Raw genomic sequence first — 21,301 nt, forward strand, 5'->3', positions numbered from 1 at the left:
TTCCACAGTTTAACTATGTGCTTTGTGAAGGAGCACTTTCTATGGGCTGTCCTGAATCGTCCAGCAAGCTTTACTCCCTTCCCTTGTTTGGTTTGTTCCCCTACCTGCAAAAGTCTCAGTTCTCCTATACACATCTTAAAATTCAACAGCTGACTAGAAAGCTAGTATCTGCTCCTCATACAAATGGAGGGAATTGAATAAATGCTACAGCCACTGGAATATTCTTTTTCTCTGCCTTTCGCTTCCATCATCCTGACCCTTTCCCTCTTAAGTTGTGTACATATTTACCTTGAATGTTTCCTCCTTCTTCGAGGGTGTTGCGCGGTGTGATGTGCTTGCTCATTCCACCCTCACTTGGCCACACTTTCCACCTTGCATTTTAGCTTTAGGACCTGCTGTGTTCTTTTGCCTCGCACAGAGCCCAGAGCTATGGCAAACGTGGCGATTAAATTGGCCAGGGAGAAGGAAGCCCTGAAAGGTCTGGGCTCCAACCAGAATGCCGTGAAATACTTAAAACAGGATTTTGAAGCTCTGAAGAGGCAGTGCGTACAGTCTGGCACTCTCTTCAAAGACGAGGAATTCCCCGGCTGCCCCTCTGTTCTTGGCTACAGGGATCTGGGGCCTTATTCACCCAAAACTCAGGGCATTATCTGGAAACGACCTCCGGTAAGATTTCTACATTGTGTTCATAATCGGTCAGGTTCAGATAACATTTCATTCATCCAAGTGTCATCTTCAGACTCACAAGGATTGTAATAGTATGCAAAAAAGCAAAGGTACTGGCCTGTAAGAAGAAATCCAAATCATTACATAGTAATTTTACTTTGAACCCTAGATAACGTTTGTTTTAATGTTTCTCTAGTGGCCAATCACCTTGATCTTGCAGATCAAGAATAGAAATGCTGAAGCTTCTTCTCCAATGGTTTGTCCTTTTGGGACTGATAAGGTTGTCAACCAGAGCGTCTAAAATCAGGGATGCTTTTGGAGTGGCAATGTCTGAATTAAGGGACATTTAATATATTGCATGGAAATATAGTGTGTGAAAATTAGAGCCATTTATTATGTTCTTGAGGTTGTGGTGGTTTGGAATGAGGGACACCTGGCTACATTCAGTGTTGAGAATGCCTGGAAATATATTCTTTGGGGATTTCCTTCTGCCAATTTCTGAGGTTTTAATAAGCTTAAACTTTGCTGTGCTATTAGAGAGACTGTTTCAAAGGCACATTGACGGCACATTAACTGTCAAAAACGGGGAGGGAAAACCTTTCTGTGTCTGTATCATTTCTGCAGGTTTTTAGATGTAATTCCATTCTGCTCTGTTTCCGCATTAGTCTTCAAATCCTCTGAAAATACTGTTTAAATATGTATTTAATTCTCTCTCTCTTAAATTAGTATTTTCTCTCAAAATATTTATCCCTATTTTCTTACAAAACATGTATTTAGACTGCAATCCTTTACCTGTTTTATTGAGAGTAAGTCCCATTGAACTCAGTGAGGCTTCTTTCTGAGTGGGCTTATCATCTTGTCCTGCTGATTTCTCCCACCTCCAGGGAAAGCCATACATTAGCACTTAGAGCAAATGGCAATTGGGTTTTTGTGGATTGCCATTTGTTAAAGAGCTGGTTTTCCTTGGGAAAGGAGTGGTGCGAGGGGGAAACAGCTCAGTCACGAACTTTCTAGGCACGGGACAAGCGTAAGTGTGGACAAGCCCTGTATCACAACTGCTGAGAACTGCACCCCAGCATTGGGAGGAATGCAGAATCTGGTGGAGAGCAAAGTTCTGATCCCATTAGTCCACGAGCTGCAGATCAGGCCATTCATTTCGTTTGCACATTTGCAAGACCGCATACTAGTCGTATTTCAAAGCCAAATTGCAAAATAAATGAAAGTAGCTTAAAAACCAAACTCTCTTTAACAATAGCTACCTTTTTGTTTTGCCAAGCACGTCCCCCCCCCCAAACGGTCTTTTCAATCGCTTTCCTTTGACTTCAATTTCATTGTCTTTTCCTTCTCTGGTACAGTTTCATAGATCACATAAACATAGGAAGCTGCCTTTTACTGAGTCAGACTATTGGTCCATCTCTCTCAGTATATACTAACTGGCAGCACTACATTTCAGGTGAAGGAGAGTCGCTGTTCTTCCTGGACATGCTGAGAATTGGGCCTGGGAACTTCTGCATGCAAAGCCACTGAGCCCTTCTTCTAAGTTTCTTTATGTGTGCATGGCAATGTGAAATGTGATGAGGTCTGGCTGAAAGCCATTCCTAAACTTCTCTTTAGTTTTGGAAGCATTTTCAGATAGTGCAGAGGTCTTTTGTCAACAGCAGGGTGGATGGAATGGGGTGTGTGCCTTCAGTTGCCTTCATAAAGTTTTACTGTTCAGTGAAATTGCATATGCCGTTTTTACTACATTTTTTAATGAAACAATCAAGGAACAAACACCTCCTTAGAAAGGCTTTTACTCTCCAGGCACTTACGAAAGATTCAAATGCAATGAGAAGAACAGAACAATAAAAAAACATGTGACTGTTTCTCAGGAAAGCGATTGCAGCTTATTTTCAGTATTGTTGTGTGCCACCCCAATCTCTGAGTGGTATGGAGTTCCAGTCATTTATCCAGGGTTCGTGATTCCTTCTGGAAATGAGGCACAGTGGAAATGGGGGTGTCTTTGTGATATGTAGGTTATTTACACATATATACAACCTGAGCCTACAATGGAGGGGTTCACAGCATGAACACCCAAAGATGGTTTTGTTTCTCTCATAACTGCAGCCTTGCATATGATGCTGACCACTGGGCTGTTATCAGCGTAATCAGTATTCTACTGCTGGTTCTTACTGTGTTATGTTGTATTTTAACTACTATTGTTCTTAACTGCTTTGTTCTTACTACTTTGTATTTTATAATGATGGTTTTTTTATTAAATTGCGAGCTGCCTTGAATCCCAACTTGGGATATAAATACATTAAAATAAATGTGGTACCTCGGGTTACAGAAGCTTCAGGTTACAGACTCCGCTAACCCAGAAATAGTACCTCAGGTTAAGAACTTTGCTTCAGGATGAGAACAGAAATCACGCAGTGGCGGCGTGGTGGCAGCGGGAGGCCCCATTAGCTAAAGTGGTACCTCAGGTTAAGAACAGTTTCAGGTTAAGAACGGACCTCGAGAACGAATTAAGTTCTTAACCCGAGGTACCACTGTATCTCAAAGCAGCTACAGATTTTTTTAAAACCACATTCTTTCACCCAGCAATCTTGGATACCATACGAATAGTATAAAGTAATGCTGATATTTTGACAATTCTGAGTGGAATTATGATTATTACTACCGTATTGGCCCGAATATAAGCCGCACCCGCAAATAAGCCACACCTTTAAAATTCGGTGGCTTGGGGAAGGCTTGGGAGCCACAGACTGGGCGGGCACCATTGCCTGGCAATCCCGGGCTGCTCTTTGGGGTGGGAGCCGCACCGCTTTGCTGGTGGCGTAAGTTCGCGAATATAAGCCACACTTTAACTTTTCACGATTGGAATTTTGAAAAAAGAAGTGCGGCTTATATTCGGGCCAATAGAGTATTATTAAAATTTATGTACCACCCTTCATCCGAAGATCACAGGGTGGTTTACAGCAGAAAGATACAAAATGAAATCACAAAATACCTCTCATAATAATAACAGCAAACTCATCTCAAGATCTGATAGTGTGACTCAGAGAGTCTTCCAGTTACAGCTACGTGGGAAATGAAAACTTCTCTTTCAAAAGCTGTGACACCTTGGCTTCTCCCCATTCCCAGAACAATCTACCTCCTGCAGTCTTTCACCTACATTTAGAATAGCATGCCGTATGCCTGGATCAAGAGCAGGTTTCTTTCTTTTATTTTCTTTTAACAAACTCCTTTGTCTGTGTGGATTTGACAGGGATTTCAACAGGCTGTTCGTGTTTGATTTTAGACCCGCTGCTTTATATCTGCTCCTAAACATTTAGGCATTTATGTAGCTTTTAGTGGTAGTGGTGCTGTGGGTAGTTTGTTCAATGAATGGCACTTTTATTGATTGTTTCGTGTTTTAAATTTTGCATATTGCTTCAAACTATTCCAGAAAAGAGAATAGTGGTGGTGAGAGTCCTGGGAGCGAGGACCTTCAGAATTGTAGCGCAGAGAAATAGTCATTGTTTTGCAACACTGCTGAGGATTCCAAATTTCAGTTTGGATATCATTTTCAGAACAAGACAGAATGGCACATTGAAAGAAATACGTTCATGAGCCCTTTGTTTCTTAGAATGTAAAATAATGAGAACTTACGCACCTGCCTACAATTATGTGAACTATTATGCTGAATAGACAAAGAATGCAATTTTATGCATGTTTCCTCAAATGTAATACTCACTGTGTACAGTGGAGCTGACTCCTAGGTAAGTATGCTTAGAATTGCAGTTTTAAGAATGTGTCCTGACTATTTTTTTTAACCTCAACAAATCAACCAGAGCTTAATTTTTCAGTTATCTTGAAGTTTTAAGTGGCGTCATCAATGATGCTCTGGTCTCTGTGTTAGAGTGCTCAGCAGATTTCCTAATCTGGAATTTACGTAGAAATAAATGAGCTTTCCACCCCAATAATGAATCTGAAAGCATTACAGTCATACCTCGGTTTAAGTACGCTTCGGTTTGAGTACTTTCAGTTTAAGTACTCCGCGGACCCACCTGGAACGGATTAATCCACTTTCCGTTACTTTCAATGGGAAAGTTCATTTCAGGTTAAGTACGCTTCAGTTTAAGTACTCCGTGGACCGTCTGGAACGGATTAATCCACTTTCCATTACTTTCAATGGGAAAGTTCGCTTCAAGTTAAGTACGCTTCAGGTTAAGTACACTTCAGGTTAAGTACAGACTTCCAGAACCAATTGTGTACTGTATTTAAACCGAGGTACCACTGTACAGTACTGCAGAACAGTCTTAAAACTAGTTACAATTAAACATTACAAAGTAACAAAGTAACACATTGCACTCAAGTGTAGCAAGCAATGCAGTTCAGTCCTATAACATAGTCCAAGAACTTCTATCTTTGAATCCAGAGAGAGACTCCATTAGGTTGGAAGCTCCTTCTCCCAACATGCTGTAGAAGCTAACTCATAGGGGCTGTGGGGGCTTCCGCCCCCCACAATAAAATAATAATAATAATAATAATAATAATAATAATAATAATAATAATAATAATTTATTATTTATACCCCGCCCATCTGGCCGGGTTCCCCCAGCCACTCTGGGCGGCTTCCAACAAAATATTAAAATACAGAAATCAATCAAACATTAAAATCTTCCCTAAACAGGGCTGCCTTAAGATGCCTTCTAAAGGTCTGGTAATTGTTATTCTCTTTGACCTCTGGTGGGAGGGCATTCCACAGGGCGGGCACCACTACCGAGAAGGCCCTCTGCCTGGTTCCCTGTAACTTGGCTTCTCGTAGTGAGGGAACCGCCAGAAGGCCCTCGGCGCTGGATCTCAGTGTCCAGGCAGAACTATGGGGGAGGAGACGCTCCTTCAGGTATACTGCACCGAGGCCGTTTAGGGCTTTAAAGGTCAGCACCAACACTTTGAATTGTGCTCGGAAACGTACTTGGAGCCAATGTAGGTCTTTCAGGACCGGTGTTATGTGGTCTCGGCGGCCACTCCCAGTCACCAGTCTAGCTGCCGCATTCTGGATTAATTGCAGTTTCCGGGTCACCAGGCCCTCACAAAGTTCAAATAGTGTGTGTGTCATGTGATCACTTATGCACTATTTTATTCAAGTTGGTAGCCTACCCCTGCAACATGCTGATTAGGTAGGTTCACATTTAACTGCAAACAGAATGAAATTTTCCTCCCAATCTTAGCAGAGGTAATTGAGATAATAATTTACTGCATTTGAGCAGCACTGAATTTGCAGGAAGAGCTCAGTTTCAGTGGAAATCTGCAGGTGACCAAGATGCTAAAACATCACAAGTTAGGAATAATCTTTGGTGCAGGGTTTTGAGAAATGGTGTGCATGCAAATGTAATATTTAATTTATTTTTGTTTTCAGGAGCTAGTCCCCAACCCTCAGTTCATTGTGGGAGGAGCCACTCGTACAGATATTTGTCAAGGGGACCTGGGTAAGGAACTTAATTGCCCCCCCCGTCTTCTGGGGTGGGGTGGGGAAGGAGGGAACCATCACAAACACCAAACCATACATGTTTTAATTAGACGTACAAAGGTGAGTGCAAAGAAGAAGCTCCAGAGATGTCAGCCAGATAAATATCAAAGAAGGAATATCAATCCAGGATGTGAAACATGTCGCTTGAACCCAAACTTTATTGCTTGCTTTGCACATGCCCCCCAATGACTAGTCTAGGAAGCTGAGGTAGTTTTCACCCTCATTTTCATCTTCTGTGTAAGGTTTTTTCTTTTTTCATTCATTCAAAACTAGCACGTCCTGTCTAATTTAGAGGAATAAGAGACAGGCTGTCTCTAAGGGTTTCTTTCATTAAACTTTGTCTCTTTGTCAATAACAAAAATTAGAGGAAATATCAGCCTGGCAACTCTCAAGAGAACTTGAAAGACTCAGGGTGCTTTCCATATATTGTACAAACAACCTGCTTTTAATAATAATAATAATAATAATAATAATAATAATAACCAGAACACACCAGGAAAAGAAAAGCTTAGCCTTAAAAGCTTTGCCAGAATAACATGGTTTAAAGTGGATCTTCGAAGGCAATTTGCACCTGTACACATAGACCAATATTCCTGCTAAAGCTTTCAAATGACAAAGGCCCTTTTTAAAAACATTATTTTACAGCGCATGGCATTTAAAATAAGTTTAAATTTCTATATCCTTGCCACATGTACTAGTTGAATTCCTTAAAGCATAATAAATCAGCAAGCCCATTTGAAACACAGGGCAAGTTGCTTATGGCGGTGACAGAAATGAGACGTTTCCATAATTTAACAGCAATGAAAACATTAATAGGTTCATATGCTACAATGTCCAATTCTCCCATTGAACCTGATTCTTTCAGGAGACTGCTGGCTTTTGGCAGCTATTGCATCTCTCACGTTGGATCAAGAAATTTTAAGCCGAGTTGTTCCCGAAGATCAGAGTTTCCAAAAGAACTACGCTGGGATTTTTCACTTCCAGGTATCTCTTCCATATTATACTGTGTATATAGAGTAGGAGACACTTCAGCAAAAGTAGACAACAATGTAAAACCAGGATCATGTCCTGGAAAAGGCAGCAGGACTTTGCCCATCCTCAGCCAGATATTCCAGCTCTCTATATGACTTCACCCAGCAAACTTAAAAGTTATTTGCACAAGAAAAGATAAAGCATTGTGTAAAACGTGGTTAGCTATGCCTCATGATTTTATATGTTGAATCCAGCTTGAAGTGCCTTTGATGGCCGGATATTCAATACATGAGCTTTCCCTCCCCCTTTTATTTTTGGTCAGTTCTGGCAGTACGGCGAGTGGGTAGACGTTGTTGTGGATGACCGGCTCCCCACCAAAAATGGGCAGCTCCTTTTCCTGCACTCTGAAGAAGGCAATGAGTTCTGGAGCGCCCTGTTGGAGAAGGCCTATGCCAAGTAAGCAAATGATTCTTAGATTTTGCTCAATGGAGGCAGCTGTCATGAGGCCTATCAGTCACACTCTACCTTCTGCACAATGTGATTCTAATGCAGGGCTTGGCAACCTAAGGCCCATGGGTCACAAGCAGCCCACGGGGGTCATTTTACCAGCCCCCGAGCCACCCCCGAACTGAGCCACCTGCTCGGTGATTTCCCATCCGCTGCGCTAAAGCAGCGCAGCACGGTGCAGGGACTTGCTTTCATGGCACTGGAAATCGCATCGGTGCATGCGCCGATGCCAGAAATCATGTATGTGCAGATGCTGGAAATTGTGTCTGTGCAGACACCAGAAATTGCGGGCGTCCACACTCGCGCCCGCCTGCAATCCAGCCTATGGAGGGGGCTCCGCGGCAGTGAACCAGCCCAGGCAAGGTAAGCCTTGCTGACCCCTGCTCTAATGCTACCAGTGGATATAGGGCTGTAGCCAACAGTGTTGCTCAGCTGATGGTAAGGTTTTCATCACTCGAATGCCACTATGCATTTCTTAGTGCAGGAAGTATTTGATGTGCAGAGATCTTTCCTATTCTAATTAATTCAAGAGGGTTCTGTAAGCTTCTCTGTGTGAAAGAAACAAGCAGAAGGTTCATGATATTTGGGTTACCGTTATAGCTTCTCTGAAGTACAGCTGGTTGAAACTGGTTTTGTTACCTCTTCTGTCAAGGTCATGATGACTATAAAAAGAGGCCAGAAGGAGCCTGGGTTTCACTTTCTCTTTCTATCTCTCCTCCTTCTGGTGTGGTATTCTGTACATAGTGTTAAGGTTTAGTCTTATTATAAGTTATTGTAAGTTTAAGTTAAACTGGATTTCTGAACGTATTGGATTGGTGACCATTATGCTCATTTGCCTAGGATATGGGTTTTTGCAATGAATGTTCATCTAATAGAAATCCTTTTTGCATGTTATCTCCTTTCATATACAGTACACTTTTTTGGCGCACCCCCCCCCACTAATGTGCACATTATTGTACACATATTTTGATTGGAGAGCCACATTTCAAAATTTAGAGGAGTGCAAAGTTTCAAAAACACTTAGAGAAGTGTGGATAGACCAATTTCTTCACCATCCATACTGCAGGCTGAATGGCTCATATGAGGCTCTTGCTGGAGGATCTACTGCAGAAGGTTTTGAAGATTTCACTGGTGGCATCTGTGAATCATATGATCTGAGAAAAGCTCCGTCCAACCTGTATCAAATCATCCAGAAGGCCCTGCAAGCTGGTTCACTGCTGGGTTGCTCCATTGATGTGAGTTACTGGCATCATCATCATTGTTTTTTCCAACCTATGTTGTAGTGAAACGATAGAACGCTAGCAGCAGATATTTGTGTTACGAAGATCTGCATGAACTTGAACAGCAATTGTCCCACTTTAGGGAAGCAGCATCAAGCCCTACAGCTAGAAAAATGCACTTGGTGTCTTGACAATGGTTGCATCCACACTTGGTCTTTAGTCAGGGGTTTGGAAAACAAGTCCCATGAGGAAAGAATGTTTAGCATGCAGAAGAGGACAAAGACTTGTTCTCTCTGTTCCTAGGGCTGGCATAGCTGCCAAGTTTTCCCTTTTCTCGCGAGGAAGCCTATTCAGCATAATGGAATTTCCCTTAAAAAAAGGGAGAACTTGGCAGCTATGAGGGCTGGTGAGGGGGCAGCAGTCAGGACTAGATCTAAAGAGTTTAAGTTATAGGATGGTAGAGCTTGGCTGAATATGAGAAGAAATCTATCGATGGAAATAGAAGTTTGATATGGAACCAATTATGGATATGGAGGCCTTCAAGCAAAGGCCAGACAGACATCTGTTGTAGATAGGGTTGCCAGACTCAATAGTGGACAGGACTTCTGTGCCTTTAATTGTCCTGCTCTCTTTTGAGTCTGGAAACCTTAAAGAGAAACCAGCAGACCCTTTGTTTAATTTCCAAGCAAAGGGTCTGCTGGTTTCTCTTTAAGGTTTCCAGACTCAAAAGAGAGCAGGGCAATTAAAGGCACAGAAGTCCTGTCCACTATTGAGTCTGGCAACCCTAGTTGTAGATGCTCCAGCATGTACATTTGATTTTCTGTACTGAGCAGGAAGTGGGACTAGATAGCCTACAAGCCCCCTTACAACTCTATGATTCAGAAGGAGCTCACCAGGTGGAGCCAGTGTGCTTGCTTCCTGGCAGGTGGGCTGACGTTGCTTACTGGGAGAGGCAAATGCACTAGTGGAGCGGGTGTGTTTGCACTCCACAGCTCCTTGCCCCTCCTGGTAAGCAGCAGAGACCCACCTCCTGGGAAGTTAGCAAAGTAGCTCTGCCCCACCCCAGCACATCACTTCTTCTATTATTTTAAAGTACCGTGTTGTGTTTTTACTATAATTTTATTGCCTTAGATAACCAGTGCAGCTGAAACAGAAGCAATCACAAGTCTGAAGCTGGTCAAAGGTCATGCTTACTCTGTTACTGGAGCAGAAGAGGTAAAAATATAGTGTGTGTGCATGTCTGGCTGTGTGTGTGAGCTTTAACAAACTAAACTGTCATGAAATTAACACTGTTGTACAGCACCCCAAGTGTCTGAGCAGTGCAAGGTTCCAGGATATTTGTTTCCTTTTGGAAAATGAGGCACAGTGGAGACTGAGGTATCTTTATGATATATGGTTTATTTACACATATATACAACCTGAGCCTATGATGGAGGAGTTCACAGGGTTATCACTCCAAGAGGTCTTGCTCTTCCACAGACCCAGACACCAGCCATGGCCTGCCTGCAGCTTTTATTCAGCTTCTGGTTCATATAAGTCCTCACTCTAACCCAGGCACCCCCAAACTGTGGCCCTCCAGATGTTTTGGCCTACAACTCCCATGATCCCTAGCTAACAGGACCAGTGGTTGGGGAAGATGGGAATTGTAGTCCAAAACATCTGGAGGGCCGAAGTTTGGGGATGCCTACTCTAACCTCTCTGAGCTTTGGGCTTATCTTCTAACTAACTCTGAGTGGTTTCTTAACTGCTCATCCTCCAGGCTTTAACCTCGTGAGGAATTTAGCTTTGCTTAATTAGCTTTCAACACTTGTTGATTCCAGGGGAGCATTGTCTAGCACACAGCTGAAGCCACACACAGATCGGGCTTAATACAGTTTAATCTGGCACCCAAATCTTAACATTCCAATAACTGATTAATTCTAACCTTTGGTTGATCTGGAGGTTATAGTGGTCTTGCACTCACAAACTCCTAACAATACTAAATGGCACAAATAGTTTGTGAAAGTGCACTCCTTTTAACCCTCCCTCTAAAAAACTTACAGCACACTTAAGACTGAAGTTTGCAAAGCGGTTTCAAAAACATAACATAACAATAAAACCCATAACTTATCAGTAGAATTACAATGAAGGAGAAAAACCATCATTTTAGGGCTGATGTTTTGGACAAAAGTTCCACCCACCCAGTGGATGAGCTGGCTACATTTAAGAACAGCCAGTTAATGGAACACGTTTCTGGGGACTGTGTGGAAGTCCCTGGAGGTTTTTCAGAAAATTTGTGTCTGGGGAAAACTTGCTGTTTCAGGGATTGTACAGTGTGTCCCATAAAATCCAATTCATGAGTCCTTGAGTTTTGTGGTAGCACTAACAAACTTGCCATAGGCTACGACTTTCACAAGCATTGCTTTTGTTCTTAATGAATTTATTCATTTATTCATATACCACCTTTTCCTCCAAGTCACTTAAGCTGGTGCACATGGTTCTCCTCCCTCTCCCGATTTTATCCTAACAACAACCCTGTGAGGTAGGTGAGGCAGAGAGGTGGTGACTGGCCCAAGGTCCCCTATGAGCTTCAGGGGCTGAGGGGGGATTTTAACCTTTGTCTCTAAGGTTCCACACTCTAACCATTACACCATACTGACTCTCACAGCATGTTTTCTAAACAGGACTGTCATCTAACAGGATGGCAACACTGAGGGGGGTTATTAAGTCCTGATGTTCTGTTTGTGGTGCTTCCCACAGGTCAACTACCGCAGCCGTCCGGAGAAATTAGTCAGGTTGAGAAATCCATGGGGCGAAGTGGAGTGGGCCGGGGCCTGGAGTGATAAGTATATTATTATCAGTATATATCAGTATTCACTGTTGCTATCAGTACGCAAATGATATGCAGTTGATTCTGTTCCCCCCCCATTTGCATTATGCATCCTTTGCATTGAAACGAATGGGGTAGAATAATGTAAATACAATGTAACTTGACTAATTTTGCCACAGCAGACAGTGAGATGAATAATGTGTTTTGGGGCAGAATATGAACTGCAGCAGAATGGAAACAGAGCTGGTTGAGACAAACACAGGACAGGATGGAAAACAACTCTTTCTTACATCCTTAGTCCCGGGTCATCTTCAGATTGTCACACCCCCGCCCCACCCCCAGTGCTTGTATAGTAACTCCTGAAATGCCATTTATTCATCTGCATCAGTGATGGGGAAATCGGTGGCTGTCTAGATCTTGTTAGATTCAAACCCCCATCACTCCCAGACATCATGGCTAGTTCTCCTAGATGATAGGAGTTTTGGTCTGGAGGGCCACAAGTTCCCTATCCTTGATTTATTTTATTTTTTAAAATATGTATCCCACCCTTCTCCAAGGAGTTCAGGAGATTATCCCATGTTAGTTCCATAGCAGCTCCAGGAGGTAAGTTAGAATGAGATATGGTGGTTGATCCAAAGTCACTCAGAGGGCTTCAAGGCAGGGATTTGAACCCAAGTCTCCTTAGCACAATTACCACACACTAGCTGAATACTGTCCTCCACCTGTAAGATTCACACATTCTATAAGCATTTGTAGTTTGGGCATCTGACTGGGAAGATGTTCTTGTTGATTTTTTGAACGTTGCCCTGGAAATGAGATTGGGGGGGGGGGAAGGAGCCATCAATCTCTTTTACATTGTCACTGGCTCTGCCGTATAACATATGAAGTTCCTCTAAAATTGTATCTGGCAAAGTTAATATATCAAATGACAGCCGAAAGGAAGAAAGTAATATTAATAAGTTAGGAGGGCTATCTATTAACTCACACCCATGGCTTTTCATGCCTGGATAGTAGAGCAGAAACATATCGGAAAGGGAGTATTTCTAAGTGGATTCTTCTCAAGCCCAGCTGAACATGGGGCCGAGCTAGACACAATGGCTAACTGCATCTTTCCATTTCACACACATACTGAAATAAATGTAAGCACCAGGTAAATGGTGGGGGGCTGGGGGCTGATAATTATCAGGATTATTGGAGGAGTTTAACCCTTGCAGTGATCCCAATGAAAATTGCTCCCCTGGAGCCACTTGTGTTGAGAGGTCACCCTATTTTGTATTCTAAAAAATCTGCCCATTAAATGCAGTTCTATACATGTGCAATTCTATATAAGTATACTCAGAAGTCAGTCCCATTGAATTCAATAGGACTTTCTTCCTGGTAGGCATATACAGTATAGGATTGCACTCTTAACACCATATGCTTATTTATTTGAATGACTGATTGATTGATTTGTATACTGCTCTTGTTCCCACCATCCATCGTTACAAAATATTTCATACCACCATTAAAAATCTAAACACAAACGTCTAGAGCCGCAGTCTTAACATTTCCATCTGTTGGGTCCCTGGGGCCTTAACTCCCAAAGGCCTGGGCAGATCAATAGTTCTTTAACCCGCATCTAAAGGCCAGCAGTGAGCAGGCGAAGCCTTATTTCCCTCAGGAGAGAGTTCCAGAGGTCAGCTCACCTTGCAAAGAAACAGTTTCTACTCTGAAACAGAATTAACTGTACGTTAAACCATCTCTGGAAGTTTATTTTTATTTTTTACAGAAATTTAAAACGTTTTCATTTGAGAGGCATGTGATCAGGATCTCCCTGGAGCAGTGGAGATTCCAAGAATATTTCTTTTCTTTTCAGCAGAGTGTTCCTTGTATCCCTAGAGTAAATAAGGAATTGTTTCTGCTTTATCCCCAACTCCAGATTTAATTTTATACTGTATCTCATGAATAATGCCATATCAGTAGATAAACAATCATATAAAAAACAGCTAATTAGCAGGCACATAAACAAGGATTAGATTTCAGGTATTAAACTCACATCAAAAAGGCTCGGTTTTTAAAAATAAACCGAACAATAAAAATGATTTAAGTGAGAAATTATAAAACATTTCACACTTCTTTTCTATCACTTTATGTGACTTTTGATCCAGCAGTGTGGAACTTGTGGTTCTCTAGATGTTGTGAGATTCTAACTCCCATCAGCTCCAGCCAGCATGGTTGATGGCAAGGAGCGATGGGAGTTGTAGCCAGTGCTTTTTTCCCTGGCAGTCTTCTTTCTTCTTTGGCGATCACTCGTAGCGGAGTAAGATTGTCTTCCATAAACACAGTTTTAACAGTGAGTCTGTAAGTGACTGTGAAAGTCAATTCTGGATCAATACGTGCTTCCACAGTGGGGACATAGGTTTCCAGGCAGGACTTGATCACGGTGAGGGTTTGCCAAGCGTGCCTTTTTCTTAGCACGTTTCTCCCTTTCATCCTGAGTTTGAGTGTCTTCAAAGCCCATGACACCTTTGGTAAAGGCTGTTCTCCAATTGGAGTTCTCTCAGGCCAGTGTTTCCCAGTTGTCGGCATTTATACTACATTTTATTTAGATTTGCCTTGAGAGTGTCTTTAAACCTCTTTTGTTGACCACCAGCATTACGCTTTCCATTTTCTGGCAGTACTCACTGGTACGCAGTAATGGCACACCCCCCCCCCCCCGCAACTGTGATGAGCCCTGTATGGCCTTCTCACAGCCATGGCAGCCCTCCCAGCCTCCTCCGGTTGCGGGACATCATCTTTGCGCACCCCCACCTCCGAGTTGGGCACCCGTAGTGTTGGCACCCTTGAGGTCCCTCAGCGCTCCGAGATAGGACTGTGTTTGTACACATATGCAACTATTACATGCTTAGTTTGTACTGGCAAAATGTTTGGTTTGTAATGCTCTCCTATCCCTGCAGTGCTCCACAATGGAATTATATTGACCCCAAGCAGAAAGCCGCTCTGGATAAGCAGGCAGATGATGGGGAATTTTGGTAAGAACCTTACCTCATAGGAACATAAGAAGCTGCCTTACACTGAGTCAGACAACTGCAGCTTAGTGGTAAGATAAAAACACTCTGCGTGTGTTCAGGGACTGCTATGCAGCATCTTCCTTCCCTGGCAGCAGAAATATATGTGTGGAGTAGACCAGGCTATTAGGCTGCTGTTCTTTACAGCCATTTGGCAGTGCTGTTGGCTCTTCTCTGTCATGACAAATGTTGGTAAGAGAGGGAATGTTATCATTTATTGCCCTGGGATCCCCAGCAACTTAGACCTGGCCCTTGAAAGGTAATGTGGGAAGCAGTTCCCAGTGTGGGAATGGCAAGTCCTAAACTCTAATTTGGTATGAGCTAAGGATAGCATGACTGACTGGACGCAAGAAGACTAATCACTGAGAATTTGTAGGCCTTCCATTATTGATGGGGATTCCTAGAAGTTTCAGAGCTTTGTAACGCCAAATAATTCCCTCGTGCTATTGCTGCCTGCTGTCTCGGTAGAAGATAAATCAATGGCAAGTGGATAATGGCTTTGTTCCAGACTCACTAAGCACTCTCGTATGCTCTACTCGTATGGCAGGATGTCCTTCTCAGATTTTCAAAGGAACTTCACAAGGATCGAGATCTGCAACTTGACTCCTGATACCCTGACAAGCGACCATGTCCACAAATGGGGTATGACTTTGTTCAACGGAAACTGGAGACGGGGCTCCACAGCCGGTGGGTGCCAAAATTATCCAGGTAATGTCACCTTGGAGAGGCCAATCATTAGCCATAGCTATTGTTGACAGGGGAAGCTTTTGTACTGTAGGGCTACCTGCAGATTATTTCAGTGGTCTCACTATTTGAGCCAATGGGGGCAATTGTAGATCAGGCTCTTTCCCAAGTGCCTGTTGGAAGTGCAACAGCAGGGATCATTCAGTTTGCCACTTAAGAGTTATTTCTGTTGTCAGTGAGTCAGCTAACAGAGGCAGTGGCGGAGCTTCATGTTCTGGCACTGGGGGGGTGGGGGTGGGCAGAGAGCAGGCAGGGGCAGGGCTAGGGCGCGTCCCGGGGGCGTGCTGTGCTGCCCGCAGGAACGTGGTGTGCATCCTGGGGGCATGGTGCGCTGCCCGCAGGTGCGTGGTGCACATCTTGGGGCGTGGCACGCCGCCTGCGGGGCAGTGGCATCCAGCATGGGCAAGGGGGCAGCCGTGATGGCACCCCACCAGGATGGCACTGCCGGGGGCGGTGCTCTCCCCCCGCACTCCTCTTCCTCCGCCAGTGAACTGAGGTGGTGGTGGTGGTGGAGGTGTTACGTAGCAACCAGGCAGAGTGGCATGATCTCTAGTGAGGTAGCACCTGCTGAGGGAGTTTTCCTCTGTATATTTATTTGTATGTCTTCCCTGCTATGTACAAGGCCTGACATGAGAAAGACAAAAGCTCTCTGATCTTGTCTTCTCAAATTATACACTGTTTTCGTTCAGTTTCCCTCAGCAAAATGCTATCAGGGTTTCTTGCGTTGTCGCGGATATAGGTTAGACTGAAACTGAGCTGTGATGTGCACATTTCCATTTGGTCAAAGTACAAGAGGTGGGGCATTGCTGCTGTGCCATCCTGCATCCTGTGGCAGCGCTGCCGTTTTCGAAAATTGGGATGGAGCATGGCAGAGCATCTGCAAGGGCGGGGGCTGCACCCAGGTTGGGCTGCACTCAGGTGGCAGCAAGCATACCTGTACCTGCCACTGCTGACTGCTGCTCTGCTCCACTTCATCCTAGTCCTGCTGAGAACCAACATTGCTGCTGCTGGGAAAACAGCACGGCCGGAACATCAAAATTCAAGTGTTAAACTCTGCTTTGCAGTGTTCATGTTAGTATTTTCATTGTTTTTCATTTTTACTTTCATATATTACTGTTGTGTCTGTGTCATAGCTGCCAAGTTATCCCTTTTTTAAAGGGATTTTCCCTTATGCTGAATAGGCTTCCTCGCGAGAAAAGGGAAAACTTGGCAGCTATGGTCTGTGTGTGTTTTAAGTTCCAGTTATACATCTCATTCATTTTTCAGTATGACACAACTGTGATAAAAAGGACCAAACTGCAATGTTTTCCATAAAATTGCATATATCTGGAAATAACTGTTTTGTTTTTATGTGTTGAATGCTAAATTAATTCCTAAACCCATTGCTGTTTGGGGCTCCAGCCTGAATATGTAATTAAAACCAATAGCAGTATGGCGTGCGTTAATTAAGCATTTAAAAATATGTCTTCAAGTGGGAAAACATTTTTCTGCAGAATAATAAAAAAACATGATTTTACTTGTAAGAGCCATTCCTTGGTAAGTTCAGTGCTGTAATTTGGGAATAATAATGAAAGCATTCAAACTCAAACATTACAGATCACGAACAGTTGTTTGAATAGAAGCGGTGCCACATTTCACTGTGGACTGGTGTAAGTGGAATGCCGCTTTGAAATTGTTTGGGAAAGAGCTGAAGAGAGGAGAAAAATATCAGGATGTTATAAAATCTGTCTTGACTGGGAAATTAATTCCTTCAGACAGATTCAGACACCAGCCATAGCACAAACATGCCATAGTGGGCCTTAGGATCACCACTCCCCCTCTTCACATGTGAGGGGAGGATTATTTTGAAGCTGCTTTTTCTCCTTTCATTTTTGGTAACAAAACACCTTTTTCTGTTTTGTCTAAATGCAGGAAATGATTTGTGCAGACCATAGTTAAGAAACTGGGATACCCTGGTTTGATACCCTGTTTCGTTACCTAACAATGGTTTGCACAAACCACAATCTTCTCCATGTGGACAAGACAGGAAACAGGTTTGTTTTAAACTGTGAGTGAAGGTTTCACCTTTCTTCCCCTCATATGTGAAGAAAGGAAGGCTGCACAATCCCAAGCCCCACCATAGTGTGTTTTCTTATCATAACAAGGCTATGGTTTGCGTTTATCACGGGGTATGTATCCTTTTGAGTCACCAATCAAACCCAGTCATTTCTCAATCTCAATTATTTCAAGAGATGCTGAGGTTTTAGAGAAAAAAGTAAGAAAGAAAGGTGGCCACCTTAAAAAGTGGGAGTGAAAGAGACCCAGGGTGCACTTGTGGGATAATTTTATTGATAGGATACATAGAATCATAGAGTTGGAAGAGACCACAAGGGCCATCCAGTTCAACCCCCTGCCAAGCAGGAAACACCCTGCCAAGTATCCTATCTTGACATATGCCTTTCAAGCCTCTGCTTAAAGACCTCCAAAGAAGGAGACTCCACCACACTCCTTGGTAGCAAATTCCACTCCCGAACAGCTCTTACTGTCAGGAAGTTCTTCCTAATGTTTAGGTGGAATCTTCTTTCTCGTAGTTTGAATCCATCGCTCCGTGTCCGCTTCTCTGGAGCAGCAGAAAACAACCTTTCTCCCTCCTCTATATGACATCCTTTTATATATTTGAACATGGCTATCATATCACCCATTAACCTTCTCTTCTCCAGGCTAAACATACCCAGCTACCTAAGCCGTTCCTCATAAGGCATCGTTTCCAGGCCTTTGACCATTTTGGTTGCCCTCTTCTGGACACGTTCCAGCTTGTCTGTATCCTTCTTGAACTATGGTGCCCAGAACTGGACACAGTACTCCAGGTGACGTCTGACCAGAGCAGAATACAGTGGTACTATTACTTCCCTTGATCTAGATGCTATACTCCTATTGATGCAGCCCAGAATTGCATTGGCTTTTTTAGCTGCTGCATCACACTGTTGACTCATGTCAAGTTTGTGGTCTACCAAGACTCCTAGATCCTTTTCACATGTACTGCTCTCAAGCCAGGTGTCTCCCATCCTGTATTTGTGCCTTTCATTCCCCCCAAGTGTAGTACTTTACATTTCTCCTTGTTAAAATTCATCTTGTTTGCTTTGGCCCAGTTGTCTAATCTGTTAAGGTCATTTTGAAGTGCAATCCTGTCCTCTGGGGTATTAGCCACTGCTCCCAATTTGGTGTCGTCTGCAAACTTGCTCAGGATGCCCTCAAGCCCATCATCCAAGTCATTGATAAAGATGTTGAATAAGACTGGGCCCAAGACAGAACCCTGTGGCACCCCACTAGTCACTACTCTCCAGGATGAGGAGGAGCCATTGATGAGCATCCTTTGGGTTCGGTCAGTAAGCCAGTTACAAATCCACTGAATGGTAGCATTGTCTAGCCTGCATTTTACCAGCTTCTTTACAAGAATATCATGGGGCACCTTGTCAAAGGCCTTGCTGAAATCAAGATAGGCTACATCCACAGCGTTCCCTTCATCTACCAGGCTTGTAATTCTGTCAAAAAATGAGATCAGATTAGTCTGACATGATTTATTTTTCAGAAACCCATGCTGACTTTTATTGATCACAGCATTCCTTTCTAGGTGCTCACAGACCGTTTGCTTAATGATCTGCTCTAGAATCTTTCCTGGTATTGATGTAAGGCTGACATCTTCCTTAACATTTTGGTCTAAGTTATGGGGAAGGGCCATGACTCATTAGAATTAAGCTTAGTACCTTTTAAGTCATTGTGTACTTAAAAGTAGTGTGGGACCATGCAGAAGCGCAATGTAAGGGCCTGAATATACTTGCAATTGAATAACTCATAATTTTAATTTTAAAATATTCATTTTCAAGCCAAACATGAGAGTTGTATCTTATATGAAATGGCCCAGTAACCGGCCCCCAAGGATAAATGATGGGCTTGTGTTAATGACTGCAGTCTCTTGGAGCTGGTCACCGCTCCCCCGAGGGAATGTCTCTTAGTAGCTTGATTCATTATAACTGCAATAAATATATAGCATACTTGGGCAGGGGTGGCGAAGGAAGCATAGAATATACAGTATAATTATAATGGGAAAGCCAGGCTGGAAGCCAAAGTACAGTTCATTCTTAAGGACAATTCCCTGCACCTCAACCAGGTTGCATTAGCAGCAAAGAAACCCCTCTCTCATTTCTCTGGTGATTTTTTACATCTATTTCTACTTTTGCCTTTACAGCAACATACTGGACCAACCCCCAGTTTAAAATTAGGCTGGATGAGCCAGATGATGACCACACAGGAAGTGGGAGTGAACCATGTTGCAGCATCCTGGTGGGCTTGATGCAGAAGAACCGGAGGAGGCAGAAGAGGATGGGAGAAGGGCTGCTCAGTATTGGCTACTCCCTTTATAAGGTATACTACTCATTGCTCCTTGATACTTTCTGCCCCGCTCCACTTTCCACCAACCTCAGACAATATGGCCTGTGACTAGGTCAATGGGAGATGGAGTCCATCAACATCTGGTGTGCCATTGATCCACATCTTAACGCTTTAAAGTTCGCCGTCCCTGGCTATGCGATTCTCAATCATGTCAGAAATCCTATATCCTTTCATCCATCGAGTACAGCTTTACTTTTCATCCAGCTGCTTGTGAAAAATATAGAGCCACCATCTTTCTGTTGGGCATTTGCACCAACTGAGTGTCAGCAGCAGCAGGGTCGATGAAATAACAAACTTGTCCGCAATATCTTTGCTTGCTTTTTATTTTTGAATATATACAATACACCCCTCTTATCACCATTCCTCTATACCCCACACTACACAAACTCATGAAACATTTGGGTAACTTAAATACAATTTTCAAAATAACCCATTACCCAATCACCTTGCCGCATTCCGTGCAGCAAGGAAACTCCACCTCCAATTATGCAAATTATCAAAAGCTCACCGGTGTGCTATCATTCAAATCAGGGCTACAAACACACATCTCTGCGTAGCACCATTGACTATGTCAATCTTAAAGAAAAACCTAACACTTTCATCAGGCCTTTATGTCTCTTTCCCTTTGTGTCTCTTGCAGGTGCCAAAAGAGGTACATAAACTGTGCAGGAAATATGCATCCTCCAAAACAAAAAGATCACCTACCGCTTCTTGAAGGCTGATGTGTCCAAAACTGACAATTGCCCTGCTGACATATGAGGGACATTTGGTTTCTAAGGGTGTATGCTGACTATTTTTGGAAGGAAGGAAAGAAAGCTTTTATCTTAAGGGCTTATTTGTGGGGGAAGTGGTCCCAAGATGGCAGTTTAATGTGCTTTTCATCTCCCATTACATTGCTTCTTTGAAAGGAGGATTTCTTGAATGTCAGATTTGTTGGTTCTGCACACCACACCTCAAGCATGTGTGGACTGGCCAGGGGGGAGGGTTATATGCAACCCAAATAATTGATCATAAATGATTTACGTATTTAAGTTTGCTGGGCGTGGGGCAGGGGGAGAAAAGTTTAAAAACAAAAGTTTAAAAACAAATAAATCATGTGGTACACTAAAGTTTAAAAACAAATAAATCATGCGGTACACAAGGTTTTATTTGTGTGATGAAGAGTTCAAATAGGAATCAATCCCAGTATAGTAGGCAAATAAAAATAAATTCCAGTAAAAATCAGGACAAGGCCCTGTTTTGACAATTCTTCATCAGCAAAGATTCACATGTCAGAGTGTACCAAGTCTGTTTGTACCAAAAATAAAACCTTGTGAAGATATATTTGAAATCCATTTTACTTCTTGCCTGAGTTCTTGCTATTTACTGTTTATTTCTGGACTTTACCATGAGTTTAGACCAGGCATAGGCA

General features: G+C 43.0%; 1 protein-coding gene across 1 annotated transcript in view; it reads left to right on the top strand.

The window, feature by feature from the left end:
* Positions 1-371: 371 nt before the first annotated feature.
* CAPN8 (calpain 8) overlaps positions 372-21,301 on the top strand; it is a 41,175-nt gene continuing 20,245 nt past the window's right edge. Inside the window, exons 1-11 of the mRNA XM_035111417.3 lie at positions 372-666; positions 6,053-6,122; positions 7,029-7,147; positions 7,458-7,591; positions 8,709-8,877; positions 9,994-10,077; positions 11,602-11,687; positions 14,608-14,682; positions 15,266-15,426; positions 19,688-19,863; positions 20,531-20,542. Coding sequence (XP_034967308.3) covers positions 430-666; positions 6,053-6,122; positions 7,029-7,147; positions 7,458-7,591; positions 8,709-8,877; positions 9,994-10,077; positions 11,602-11,687; positions 14,608-14,682; positions 15,266-15,426; positions 19,688-19,863; positions 20,531-20,542 — 1,323 coding nt within the window. The 5' untranslated portion in view covers positions 372-429. The remainder of the gene's footprint in view (positions 667-6,052; positions 6,123-7,028; positions 7,148-7,457; positions 7,592-8,708; positions 8,878-9,993; positions 10,078-11,601; positions 11,688-14,607; positions 14,683-15,265; positions 15,427-19,687; positions 19,864-20,530; positions 20,543-21,301) is intronic.

The sequence above is a fragment of the Zootoca vivipara genome, chromosome 3, assembly GCF_965207765.1.
Source record: "Zootoca vivipara chromosome 3, rZooViv2.hap1.1, whole genome shotgun sequence".
NCBI classification, from domain to species: domain Eukaryota; kingdom Metazoa; phylum Chordata; class Lepidosauria; order Squamata; family Lacertidae; genus Zootoca; species Zootoca vivipara.